Raw genomic sequence first — 12,310 nt, 5'->3', positions numbered from 1 at the left:
TGAGTTGACCTCAATGTTTATCAACAAAGGCAAGGGACCGGTATATCGATATGCTTCAGCGAAGAGCATGTAACCACAACACTGTTCAATAGCCTTATTGTGATGTGGCGGGAGGTTTAAAAGCACGGGCCCTGAACAAAATATGATGCACGTGCATACTGCCAGGCAAAAAACAAAGGAAATTGTGATGATGCGTGCGCATACTGTCAGGCAATAACGTCAGAAGTCAACTCATCTAAATCCCATAAGAAAATTTGCTGAAAAATGGCTTGTGCCCCCCCCCCCACCCCCATCATACCCGGTAGCCCCACAATCATGGTTGGTACTCCTCCCATTGCATGACTCGTGCTACACCACTGAATCCCCTTTACTGTAAATCACAAGTTGTGGAAAATTCCCTTGTCTAAACATTGTAGCGGCACAAACAAAAGGTTCACTACCTTTTCAGACTCCCTGTTCATGGTTTATTATTAATGTTCAAAGCAGAAATAATGTACAAACAAACTAGAAAGTAGTTTTGTGTAACCTAGCATAAATGTGAATTGTGGTGACAACATTTGTTTGATACAATTTCGGAAATGACGGAGGGCATATTAGTTTCCCTTCAAAAATGACATTGTTTTGTTATCAGTGAATTTATAATCTAAACTTTGGCAAAAGCATGAATTGTTTTTGTATTATTTGGCCCAAGCAGAACTACTAATTACTGGAAAAGAAGCATTGGTCTAAAGTCTTGCTAATTAATAAACCAATATATTGCTCATGAGTACTTACCGAAAAATGTGCCGAATACGAGTGCTTTTAAAATCATTACTTTTAAGGTTAGCAACTATTGTCAACAGTTGCGATTTGGTAGTTCACAGCATCTTGCACATGGTGTTTTGAGCTTTGGCAAACAATACATTGATCAATTCGTAGAGAGTAAAGGGTCTATAAAAAGATCTACATTTTAGAAAATCTATTATAGCTAGCTACGGGCCTGGATGCTGTGAAAAATACAACTGCCTACCCAGTATTTTTGCGGTAGTTTACGTTTGTGGCTGCACCCATACCATGAGTGAAACCTGTATACTTAAATGAACAGAACAAGAAATAATTTGAATTAAAGTTTGAACTTCAACACTACACGTAACATCCTATGACGTCATTCTGTCAATCATATGACGTCATCAGTGAGGAATATCCTGATTGTAGACAAGATATCATCACAGCATCACCATCTGCTGAAGATGCTAGTCGGACTAGTGAAAACGTTCCAGGTGAGCGAAAAATAGTGTAGTGTTGAAGTTAAAACTTTAATTCATTTTATCTACCACTACGTATGAATATCCACTCGTATTTAAGAAATAATTTGTTTGATGTGTTTTTGGTTTGGACGTGTGTATTCAGGATTGAGATGAGATCTAATAAATGCATTTTTCAAAGAATTATGACATGTTTAATTGTTCTCTTTTTTTCCTCCATGTTCACAGCTTGGTTTGGTGCTACATTGAATTCCTTCATCCATTTTGTCATGTATGGGTACTACACACTATCAGCAGCAGGACCAAGGTTCTATAAATATCTATGGTGGAAAAGATATCTAACACAACTCCAATTTGTAAGTATATTATGACTTGTATTTGAAGAGCTTATTTCCAAGCCGTGTTAAGTCCACTATCCCGTGTTTCTGATTTCCCTGTGCGATATTGCAATGTTTTGTGGAGCTACAGTAGGTATTATAATTTCAGTTGGATGCACCATTACAAAGCAAACAGTGGATGGATGCACAGTGACAATACTGTGTTTCCCAAATGAGAACAATAGTCTGCATATTGTTATGGTAAATAATAGTTTGTTGATGATACAACTCATTGTTGCTAACTTGTCAAAGTAATTGTGATTGTATCTCACAAGGAAATGAGATTCAATTCACAATGTAATGAGTCTCAATTTTTTTGCCTATTATAAGCCGAACAAACTTCAAAAATGCTACTGGTTGATATTAATCAGTTTCAAATATTTTCCTATATTTTCCAAAATGATTTAATGAGATTTAAATGTTGAGTTGTAAAAGAACATACAATTTTATTTGGGTTGTTATTTTTTAAGTTGCAAAGCCCATTCATTGCTTCAGTTGATCATGTTTGCTTAATGAGCGTATCAATATCTTGCTTATATTCTAGGCCCAATTTGCCATCGGTCTATTCCATGCCGCCCAGTCTCTGTACGTCAACTGCAACTTCCCACTGTGGATGCAGTGGGCGCTCATCGTGTACGGCATCACCATCTTCTCACTCTTCATGAATTTCTACATCCACGCATACATACGTGGGAAGAGACTGCCCAAGAGTCAAGTAGCCAAGGCTGACAAGACCTCCAATGGTGTCGCTTCAACAGCTGGCAAAGAAAATGGCATCAAGTCTGGCGGTGATTACAATGAGAGGAAAAAGACAAAGTAGATGATGAGTTGGTGAACGGAAAACCATTTTTAGGTCGTCCGAAGGAAAAGACCTTATGGCATCACAAGTCTGGTCAGCGTCAGTGTGTCAGTCAACAATTATGTAGGCTTTTTGTTCACTACCCATATCTTCGGACGACCTATCTGGGATCGCCGTCCCTATTTTTTTTTAGTGTGCAATGTACTGAATTTGACATCTCTACTAACAGAAACCTTGTTTTATCATGTAGACTCTATTTTTCCATATACTGTTACCACTCTATTTTTCCATAAACTAGACTATTCCAGTTGAAATCCATACACCCACTGTGGAAGACTTGACCTTAATCTTTCACACAAGGGGTGTAGAATTCAATTGGAGTTGCCCATTCAGGTTACCCCATTTGAAATTCACACTCCCTGTGCGGTAGATTAAGGTCATGTTTTTCATACGGGGTGTATGGATTTCAACTGGAATGAATACCTGAATGGGTGACTCCATTTGAAATCTACACCCCCTGTGTGGGAGATTAAGGTCATGTCTCCATTGGGGGTGTATGGAATTCAACTGGAATAGCTCACTGTAGCATGTATTTTGGACAGGAAAAACCTCGTGTGTCATTGGCCCCTGAACATGCTTTTAAAGCAAAACCGTATGTAACTGGTTGGCAGGTTTGTTTTAAACATGTACAGGGGCCACAAGCACATAGGAGGTTTTTCCTGCGACGTATATGTTAACTGACCTCCTCTGAATGGAAATTGGCAGTGTTGTAGTCAAGACCGGCCTATCCGAGACCAAGACCGAGACCGAGACCAGGCAGTCCGAGACCAAGACCGAGACCGGCTGGTCCGAGACCGAGACCGGCTGGTCCGAGACCGAGACCGGCAGGTCCGAGACCAAGACCGAGACCGGGCTTGAAAAATGAAAGTGGTGCCGGAAGCGTTAAAATTTATGGGGGTCAGGGACCGAGCATATGCCTATTTTGGTCGGTTTTATTGAGACTTTTTTGTGAGCGCGAAACGCGCAAAAAATTAATATATGTGCCCAAAAGCTAAAAAATACACTTATAGAGCTTTATGATGCGCCTTTGATCATTACTATAATGTTGCAAGTTTTATTTCGCGTTATTCGCTATGAATGGACTTTGAAAAAAAATAGATCCTCGGGAAAAAAACTAATGTTACTTTTTAAAAAAGATAATAAATTCACTTATAATACATTCATTTAAAAATCATAATTTTGAGGACAAACGTGACAGAGCATTTTCCCAAAAGGTTGTTTAACACTTTGATAATTTAAGGTTTATAATGTGGACTTTAGGAAATATTTTAAAATACCTAGTATGAAAATGCTGTTTGTTAAATATTTTCTGCCAAATGTTATTTAATAAATGTTTTGCCAACTTTATAATATCATTATGTACAACAAATTCTGAAACCTTATTGTAAAAAAACTTAAACGTTTCATAACCTTTCCTAGCATCTAGAGTAGACATTTTAACATTATTTGGTAACCTTTGAGTCCTTTGAAATGTTATGAAGAAAACCAAGAAGGGTTTCTGTGTTTGCTGGGATTAACTGTAATGTTGCTACTTTTTGAATGATGTGCGTATGATTATTTAGGCAAATGCAAAGAAATATATGATGTGTTGCTAAAAATAGATTTAAACGGAGCGGTATAATCTAGGATTCTGGAGATTGAGATAGAGTCTGTTTATATGATATTTTGAACAATTAATAATTGGGCCTAATTATCTAAAGTAAGAATGAGAATGTTAATTAGAGAGATTTAGTTAATCTTTAATGATTCAATTTATGAAAACAATTTATGAATTAAAGGCTGCCAAATGACCAGAATGGTGCTATTTTGCTGGTCTCGAAGCCGGTCTCGGACCGAGACCTCGAGACCAGGAGGGCCGAGACCGAGAACAAGACCGAGACCAGCAGGTCCGAGACCGAGACCAAGACCAGGCTTAGCTGGTCTCGAGACCTACAACACTGGAAATTGGTAAATTATGCAGAACCAAATTACACACCAAAAAACACTTAACCAAAAACATATCAGCCATTGTTATTATGGTGCAGAAACCTCACCTATAGTAAAAATTTCATTTGAATGAATATAGTGTGATGAACGAACACATACACTGCATGATCAATGCATGCATATACAACCACTTGATTGGTTTGATCAATATTTTCACCCCCCGACATTGTGTCTTTGCAATACGGTCACATTCTGCTGTATTCATTCATATGAAATTTATTAAAATAGTAATAATAATGTATGTTCTGTTTAAATCTATTTATTCCTCAATATGAATATGATCTTGAAATGTTTTGGGCATTCTAAAATATGGCATTAACAAACATATTCGCCAGTGTAATGGTGCAGAAAGCTCAGCATAGCTTGATCAGCTCATAATCGTCTGGCCTTATAACATCGCGGATTAATATCAATATATTTTATTTCAAGAATCTCGCCAGAAACATCACAAATTATTAATTCAAGTCCTATACTTTATCTACTTTCTTTAAAACACACAAGTTAGACCAAACATGTCAACTATATCACTTTCAACATGGATGTACTTTTCGGCGTAGTGGTAAAAGCATTTAACAATCCCGCCGATTACGTGCTGATCATACTATACTAACACTGAACAATAAAGTATTGAGGCTTTTGATTATTTTGTTTAACAATACATGTTTGATGTTCCTCAGTATGGACACCCTTCTGAACTTCAAAGGACAGAATTTTAGGGCATTTATAATATATGGCATTAAGAAACATATTCAACCACTGTTACAGCGTAAACACCTCACCATGTACTTCATTGATTATCACTGGGTGAGAAACTGGTGAAGATTCATATACCTGGCCACTGGCCTAATAATGATAATCTATAAAAATACATATTCCTCAATATATGGATGATTGGACATATGTGACACGATCAAGGGAAATGAGTCGGATGTCGCTAATATTGATTTTGAGATATTGGCAAAGAAGGTGTCAAAATTCTTTTTGTTTTATATTGCTTTCAGAGATTGATAAATTAACGTAACTTCGCAAAGAAAAGTCGTATCAACTTGGGGTTTTCAGTTTCTGAAAGCTCTAAATGTCCTCTTTAGAAACAGATGTAAAACTCATTTTCGACCAGAGTCGACATGTGACTCATTCCCTTTGATCATGTCACATATATCCATGTGGTCTTGAAAAAAGATGAAAAAGATGTATATGGCATTCCTAAAGTATAGAATACATATGAATACAAGTGAATTTAGGTCAAATTCTAAATTGAAGTGGAGAAATAAGTCCCAATTCTGCTGCTATTGGATCACTTAAGGGGGTACTACACCCTGGCCAATTTTGTGCCTATTTTTGCATTTTTCTCAAAAATTATAGCGCATTGGTGACAAGTAAGATATGAATATTATAGGGGCAAGGACAACAACTACTGCACTGAAAATTCAGCAACTCAAGTCAAGTAGTTATTGATTTATTGATCAAATATTGGTTTTCCCTCATTTTTGACTGTAACTCCACAACTGTTGTCTGTGTTGAAATAAAATTTCCAGTGCAGTAGTTGCCCCTATAATATACATATATTACTTGTCACCAATACGCTATAATTTTTGAGAAAAATGCAAAAATAGGCACAAAATTTGGCAAGGGTGTAGTACCCCCTTAACCGCAGAGTCATGCTCCCGTCTGCCCTGCAATTTGAAGCCATTCTTGTGGCATCTACCATTGGGGTCAAGTTCATGGCTCTGACACATAAGAAGTGCAACATTGTTCCAGGAGTGCTGAGTGAAGTACTGGAACCCCTCAGATTCAAGCCACGATTCTCTCAATTTTCTGAAGGACTTCCTGGAATACAGCTAGGAGATACCTTAATTCAATTTTATCAGTGCCTTTCATATATATATTTGTCCTTATTGTAGGTGCTTAATTGTAAATTCTTGCTAATACATTGCAAGTAGATCTCAGTTATTTCTTCTGGAGAGGGAGGTTTGAGGAGAGCTGCAAGTTTCTTGAATGGTCCATTAACTATTTGAATTTACATTATGTGCCTGGTGTAATATTATTATTGATAATTTGGTCATAAAATACAGGTGCTTATAATTTATTTAAAGAGAATACTGATACTTGATGCATGCGAACTCGCCGAACTGTACTATAGTTTGTTTTGGTTTATTTGAAGCATGTAAACTCCATTATAATAGTTGCTAAAATACAATTCTCAAAGTTATTGACCCCCTACAACTGAGTGCAATTGTGGCAGCATGAAGCAACTTAGAGTTGTTTATTTCATACTTACGAAGCCCTTCATTCAATGGTGTAGTGTAAGGTATAGGGGTACAGTGTCCCCAAGTAGAAGTAAAAATTTTGAAAAATCTCATTGAAAATTGGCAAAAAACAGCACAGCAGTTTTACAGGCTCAGGGTGCCCTCTAATTGAATGACTCATGCTACGGCAAATTTTCTGATTGGCTGTGGCACTTGGGAGTGTTCTGATTGGTTCCCATTGCTAGAGAAGTTAACAAAAATGACTTCAAAATGAGGGACATGATCAAGAGGAAAGTTGATCTAAAGGTTGAACGTGTATTCCTTGTGCTGAACATGTATTCCTAGCCCCATTCTGTGGCTCTCACGGACATAGTGAGCACAAAGCACGAGCTGGACGGAGCGTGAGGAGTATACTAGTTCTAAAGTAACAGCCCGAAAGTAGGGCAAACATACTCATTCTCTTGGTCGGGCTGACGTCACAAAGGGGAAATAGCCTTGTAAAACCAGTGTGCGCATGTGCAGCGCATGTGCAGTTCCTCTTTCTCGAGCTGGTTGCTATGGGCGCTTGTGCAAAGGGGACGAAGGGGACAATGTTCCCGGATGTCCGACCGAGTGAATAGCTATGGACCAAGATAAGATTTATAACATGACCGGTCTACTGATAGTTCTCGTGCTGTTACAGTGAGCCATTCTAACCCTGATCCATACAGTGCTGTTACTTTTCTAAATGTAATAATTAAGAGAGGCTGCATAGTTCTGTATATCACAAGCTTAATCACTAATCAAATTGCTGCCATGAGTATTATATTTTTATTTCATTTTACATAGTAAGATACCTATGTAATCACTAATTAGGGTGGGTATTAATCAGGGTGAATACAGTTTCAAGGTTTGTGTCAATTCAAGAAAGGCTGCCTTGTGTATTTATTTTACATAATGTGATACCTAAGGCCTACCTATGTAATCACTAATTATAATGTATTTTTCACCCTAATGTGGCAGTGACGTCAATGAGTTGCCTCCGTTGAGGCAGCTGTTTCTTGTGCCTATCTATGCAGCGTCTTTAAGCGTGTATGTGCATACACCAGCGCTTTGAGCATCCGCTAGCTACTTGAAACTGACTATTGAAATGCGCACTGACGTCACTGCCACATCAGGGTGGAAAATGGTATGGGGATACTAAGCAGAGTGAATACAGTATTAACAGGACAATACACTCAATTATCAGAAAAAATTTAAAAATGCCATCGGTAACGATAGCGATAAAAGTAACACACGGCAGCAATAACTGATATTGCATTTTGCATCTGAACTCTTCACATACAGACAGAAAAATGGGCTATTCCAGTTGAAATCCATACACCCCCTATGGAAGATGTGATCTTAATCTGCCACATAGGGAGTGTAGATTTCAAATGGGGTAACCTGAATGGGTAGCTCGATTTGAAATCTACACCCCCTGTGTGAGAGATGTGATGTCTTCCATATGGGGTGTATGGATTTTGCCCAATAGGAAAGATGCCAGTTGCATTACTCTTCACATTGTGTAGTCTCATAATTGTGCCTTTTCTTACATAGTTTTACTCACAGACTGAGGCGATATAAAAGAATATTTAGATTAGAGTTGTGGAAAATATGTAGCAATGGACAATTCCATTTAAAATGATTTTAAATCCACACTCCAACTTTAAAAGATGTTAGAAATATCTTCCACAGCGGGAGTATGAATTTCAAATGGAATGAATGCATTAGGCAGTTCCATTTTAGTTTGATACACCCTCTGAGAAAGATTACCTGACTCCTTCATGTAGTGCGGGTGAGTTTGAAATAGAGGTGCTTAATGTGTTCATTCCATTTGAAATTCATACTCCCTCTGTGAAAGATATTTCCAAAATCTTCCACAGGGGGATGTGGACTTAAAATGGAATAGCCCAGTAGGCCCTTCAATCATTACAGGCTGTTTTCGGAAAAGTTGAATACATAATTATTTTTATAAACTGTGAATGTAATGTATAATTACATGTTTACTGATAACAAGAAAATTCAAGTAGTGGTAGCACTTGTTTATATATGAATTTGTTAAAATTTAAGGAAAATACACATGATAATACATTCTAATATCAAAATTACACACTGTCTTTATAATATAAAATTGCATGATGTTTACATTTTTACATGTGTTAGTGAGTATCCTAACCGAGTCTAATATTGTAGTGGTATAATTATACCTTGGACTTAAATCATGTTGGCCCGGGGGAGAGGTTTTTTCATTTTGGATTGGGGGATGTGCGTTTGGGATTCTGCAGATTAAATTGACCCTGAAAATTAACCAAATTTGACGAAAAGTAACCAGTGTTCCAAACTTGGAAATGATTCCTGGTCAAAGTGAAGCTATATTTGTCAAACTTTGCCCAGAGTAATGAAATAAAGCAATTTTGCCAGATTTTTGAATAAAAACACCCCATTCTTAAACCGGTTTTCTGAAATGTGTGTCTGTAGCAAAATCTAAAAGCCTGAAATGCAGCTCAAATCTGCTTCACATCCTGGTAGCATCCACATTTCCACTAAGAACACCACCACCACCAACATGATTACCTTAACCTGAGTCTGAGAGAAGATTAAGCAATAATGCTTTGTTATAATTGTAGTACCTTTTATTATCAGCAGTGGTATAGCCAGCTTTCCAGGATATGGGGGGATGGGGAAATGGTACATAAATTGCAAATGCAAAATCTTCCTCAGTACAGTACAGGGTGTAAAAAATAATGTTCTTCTGAAAATAATTGCCCTAGCTTGAAATTCCCCTGGACATGGTACTAAACTTGATTTCAGAGAAGAACAGCAGTCCCTTCCTCAAATTGTCACGAGCGCCCTAATGAGCGACATATGCAGAACTTTGTGTTCCCTTCAAGAGCGCAAATCTGCACCGACCAACGTTTTGACACAAAATCAGGTCTGTTGCTATGATTGTCAAACGATTGATTCAGCCAATCAGAACCCACTTTTGTGTTTACGCTCTGCACGCTCTCAAAATGTAAACACCTGCCGTTCAGTCTCTGCCCAAAACTGTAGCTCCCTAATTGTCTCCGTTTACCCATATGTTACTTAGTGAGCTGATCCTGGTTGCGATGGTTACATGTAGGTCGACTAGGAGATTGGGCCTACATGTATATTGAACTTGTAAAATGGTTTATAAGGTGCGTCTTAAGCCACAGTGGTCAGCAAAAATCTGAAAAGTGTGCAGAGGCCTGTGGGTTGACATTGTGCACTATAAAACCCAAAATGTATTATTATTATTGTACCACCCCCCTTAGTGGCTATGTCAATGCTGCTAATAAGCAACTCATCTTGTATATTTTGGTGCTTAGATATTTTCATTTGTGATACTGTTTTTTTACCTTGGGGTTTTATATTTAGATTGTATAAGAATGTTGTGATGTGATCATGAAAATTGAGTTAAATCAATGTAAAGATAATTGTGATAGAAGGAAAATACTGTATAAGTGGTAATTTTTGCGAACAGTTATTTTCACGAATTGGAGTGAGAGAGACATTTTTGCAATTGCTTTTTTTGCAATTACCTAGTTTTGCCCTATACTTGCAATACATTATACATATATTCACAATGGGGGTTAGTTTCGCGGATGGCACTCCGATCGTGAAATCCGCAAAAAAATAAACCCTCGCGAAAACTACCACTTATACAGTAAGTCAAGTCAAGTGTATTATGATGTGATCAAAGAATAGAGTCAAGTGTGATATAATGGGTTATTCCATTTGAAATCCAAACACCCCGTATGGAAGACATGATCTTAATCTTCCACACAGGGGGTGTAGACATCAAATGGAATTACCCATTCAGGTTACCCCATTTGAAACTCATTTGTAATATCTTGTATGTACAGCTAACCAAATGGCCAAATTGGATGCAATATTTATAATACCAAAGTTATGTTGCAATATAATTATCGTATATTCTCTAATAAATGCCCCCAGGGCATAACAATTTCGAAAGGACTTCCGTTTTGGAATACAACATACCAACGCCTAATTAGAACTAATATTGCATTTTTATGCAAAAATGCGATTTTATGCAAGAATGTGATTTATTTTGTAAGAGTGGAGGCATTAATTAGAGAATATACGCTATCGCTATGTAGGAAAGTAAAGCCCACATTGTTAGTTGGTACAATAGAAACCTAATAATAGGCTGTGTTGGGTTACAGTATTAGGCCTTGAAAATATTTAATGCTGCCCTCCATGGACCAACCACCCTTCATCAGAGGCGTACCAACAAGGAGGGACAAGGTGGAATAAGTTGCCCCTTATGACCCATTTTAGAATTTAAATTACCAAGTTTCACGTTTCAAGCTCATTTGTCCCTCTAAAGTCATTTTAGTAGCGGGGTAGGGGACAATTTCGGAAATGTTGCCCCTCTTGTCTCGGTAGCCCCTGTGCGCCCCTGACCTCTATCCTAAAGACAGGGAAAATAATTCAGGGAAATATGCATTGTTAGGACATCATCTTCTACATTTCGAGGGTTGAGAGTCAGAAAGCCTCAACTCACAATCACCTGCTCCCACAAAATGAGCATTAAGTCACCAGGGCACTATAGAAGATACAGTCCATTAACCTTGACAAAATTCAAACAGAAAACAGAAGACATTGTGAAGGAAATATTGATTTTTTTGAAGACCAAAGCAAGGAGCCAACTTTATGCTCATTTTGTGACAGCTGGTCATAGTGAGTTACGGCTTTCTGGTTCTGAACCCTTGATTTTTACTTTTAAAAGGTAAAGACCAAATATAAACATCTCAAAATGTATAATTGATTATTTTGATTTGTATACCCAATTCGTCGTTATCATCAAATGCATAACATAGTGATATATAGTGAACAAACTTGAAAAAAAAATTGCACTATAGGCCAAATTAATTAACTAATTGTTAATTAGGTCATGTTAGGCTTTAGGACTTTAAAATTTGAAACGCCTACTATTCAAATTATACGGTTCAAATTTCAGGAAGATTACCAAAGATCACTATTCATCACTATGTGATAGACCTGATGATTTTTGGATCATAACTTGCCAAATATGTTTGTTTTTTTTTTAATACAAATATGTGAATCTTGAATCATGTATATTACTAGATTTGTATCGTTACATTTTTTAAAAATTAATTAACACTTACGACTTGTGGTGATGGGTTTTTTCAGCATGTAAAGCATGTAATTTTCTGTTGTAGTCAGTATGTATATTAGTCATTATAATTTTATCAAAGACGAAAGTTATTTCTTTCTCTCGGTGCAATTGGCTTTTCCAGCTGAAATCCTTACACCACCTGTAGAATACATAGCCTTAATCTTTCACACAGGGGGTGTAGATTTCAAATGGAGTCACTCATTCAGATAACTCCATTTGAAATCTACACCCCCCCCCTGTATAGGAGATTAAGGTCATGTCTTCCATAGGGGGTGTATAGATTTCAACTGGAATAGCCCAATATACTTGGTATAGAAGATTGTTCTTCCAGTGTTTTGGCTGGCCAGCAGTCTCCTTATAAATCATATTGAGGAGTTTGCTCCTGGTTCCTGGGA

At 37.3% G+C, this 12,310-nt stretch overlaps 1 protein-coding gene across 1 annotated transcript in view; it reads left to right on the top strand.

Annotated features, from left to right (window-relative positions):
* The window catches only part of LOC140168218 (very long chain fatty acid elongase 4-like), a 40,528-nt gene extending 37,230 nt beyond the window's left edge, over window positions 1-3,298 (top strand). Inside the window, exons 6-7 of the mRNA XM_072191556.1 lie at window positions 1,473-1,600; window positions 2,166-3,298. Of these exons, the coding sequence (XP_072047657.1) occupies window positions 1,473-1,600; window positions 2,166-2,441 (404 nt within the window). The 3' untranslated portion in view covers window positions 2,442-3,298. The remainder of the gene's footprint in view (window positions 1-1,472; window positions 1,601-2,165) is intronic.
* The last annotated feature ends 9,012 nt before the right edge of the window (window positions 3,299-12,310 follow it).

The sequence above is a fragment of the Amphiura filiformis genome, chromosome 13 (assembly GCF_039555335.1).
Source record: "Amphiura filiformis chromosome 13, Afil_fr2py, whole genome shotgun sequence".
NCBI lineage: Eukaryota > Metazoa > Echinodermata > Ophiuroidea > Amphilepidida > Amphiuridae > Amphiura > Amphiura filiformis.
The sequence above is the reverse complement of the archived record's forward strand: the minus strand, read 5'-3'. Positions and strand labels throughout refer to the sequence as shown.